Source organism: Bison bison, unplaced genomic scaffold (genome assembly GCF_000754665.1).
Source record: "Bison bison bison isolate TAMUID 2011002044 unplaced genomic scaffold, Bison_UMD1.0 scf7180017864167, whole genome shotgun sequence".
Classification (NCBI taxonomy): Eukaryota; Metazoa; Chordata; class Mammalia; order Artiodactyla; family Bovidae; genus Bison; species Bison bison.
The window spans coordinates 2114836-2116168 of NW_011494739.1; the positions used below are offsets into that span (position 1 = coordinate 2114836).

The 1333-nt window shown below is 61.4% G+C and overlaps 1 protein-coding gene across 1 annotated transcript in view; it reads right to left on the minus strand.

Annotated features, from left to right (window-relative positions):
* Positions 1–1106: 1106 nt before the first annotated feature.
* The window catches only part of SCRT2 (scratch family zinc finger 2), an 11944-nt gene continuing 11717 nt past the window's right edge, over positions 1107–1333 (minus strand). Inside the window, 2 exon segments of the mRNA XM_010841894.1 lie at positions 1107–1139; positions 1142–1331. Of these exon segments, the coding sequence (XP_010840196.1) occupies positions 1107–1139; positions 1142–1331 (223 nt within the window).

A 1333-nucleotide genomic window follows, 5' to 3' on the forward strand; every position in this document is an offset into this window, starting at 1 on the left:
TTCCCCCCCCCCCCCCAGTTGAGGGTCAGCAGGCTATCCCTCGCATTCTCACGCCCCCTTCCCCAGCAAGTTCAGGCTCTGATGAGGGTAGGGCTTCTCCCCACTCCCCGAAATGGGGTGTATTGGGGTGGGGGACAGCCCTCTATGGCCTTTGCTGTCCCTCTCCTTGCCTGGCTCCCTGACCTCCCAGTCCAGCTGGGGAAGCCAGACCATTACTGGGTGAGGGCAAGAGATTAATTAGAATAATAAATAAATAAATACACAAATAAATACACTGGAGAGGCCCAGCCGGATGGGGAGAAGGGCATTTGTGAGGTGCCCCAGACCTCTCCCCAATACATAAAGAGGGTACCTGTAGTCCTGTGGGTAGGGAAAGTGCTCAGAGAATCTGCAGGAGAGGCTGGAACCCCAAGGAGGGGCTGTCCCCGAGGTAGAGAGGGGCTACATTAGGTGGCCGAGCCCTGAACTGGCCCTCATGTCTGCCCCAGGTCAGGTGAACTCAGAGGGTTGAGAGGTGCTAGTGGGATGAGGGGTCTGGAGAGAGTAGGGGTGGGAATGAGTGAGAAGGTCCCCCAGAGGATGAGGAAGGTGGTGTGTGAATGGCTAGACTAAGGCCAAGGTAAGGGCAGGGGGATCTGGGACAGGTTGGGGCCTCCGAGAGTGAAGATTAGATTCCTAAGGCCTGCGTCCTGGTGTGGATGGGGAATCCATGGCAGGCCTGAGAGTCAAGGGGAGGTTTAGGCCTTAAGAGTGGGGGGCTCCAGTAGAGAACCGGCCTGAAATGCAGTTGGGAAGTGAGAGGAAAGGTCTGCAAGTTAGGGAGACTGCAGGGTCTGGATGGGAGAAAATTCCGGCTAGGGGGCCCGGCAAACGTGCGGGCCTGGTGCCTGAGTTGGGAGCCTTGAGGGCGCGGACAGCGGGTCAAGGTCCGAATCTTGGTAGCCGGTAAGGACGAGGCGGGTCGGGATGTACTTGGGGAAGACAGTGGCGGAAGCGAGTTCTGGGTTTGAGGGTCGGAGAGAAAAGTTCCGGTCTGGAAGCAGGGTCCCCAGGAGGGCCGTGGGCAGGGGGACGCAGCTGGGGGACCGGGGAGCGCGGTGGGAGGCTCAGCTGGTGGGGCCGGCGGGCGGCGGCGGCGGGGTGGCTCGGCCCCCTTGACGCAGGCGGCCTCGCAGTGCTTGTGGAGGTAGGACTTGAGCGCGAAGCTCTTGTCGCACTGGCGGCAGCGGTAGTGCTTGAAGGCCGAGTGCGTCTGCATGTGCGCGCGCAGGTTGGAGCGGTCGGCGAAGGCCTTGCCGCAGGGCGCGCAGCCGAACGGCTTCTCGCCGGTGTG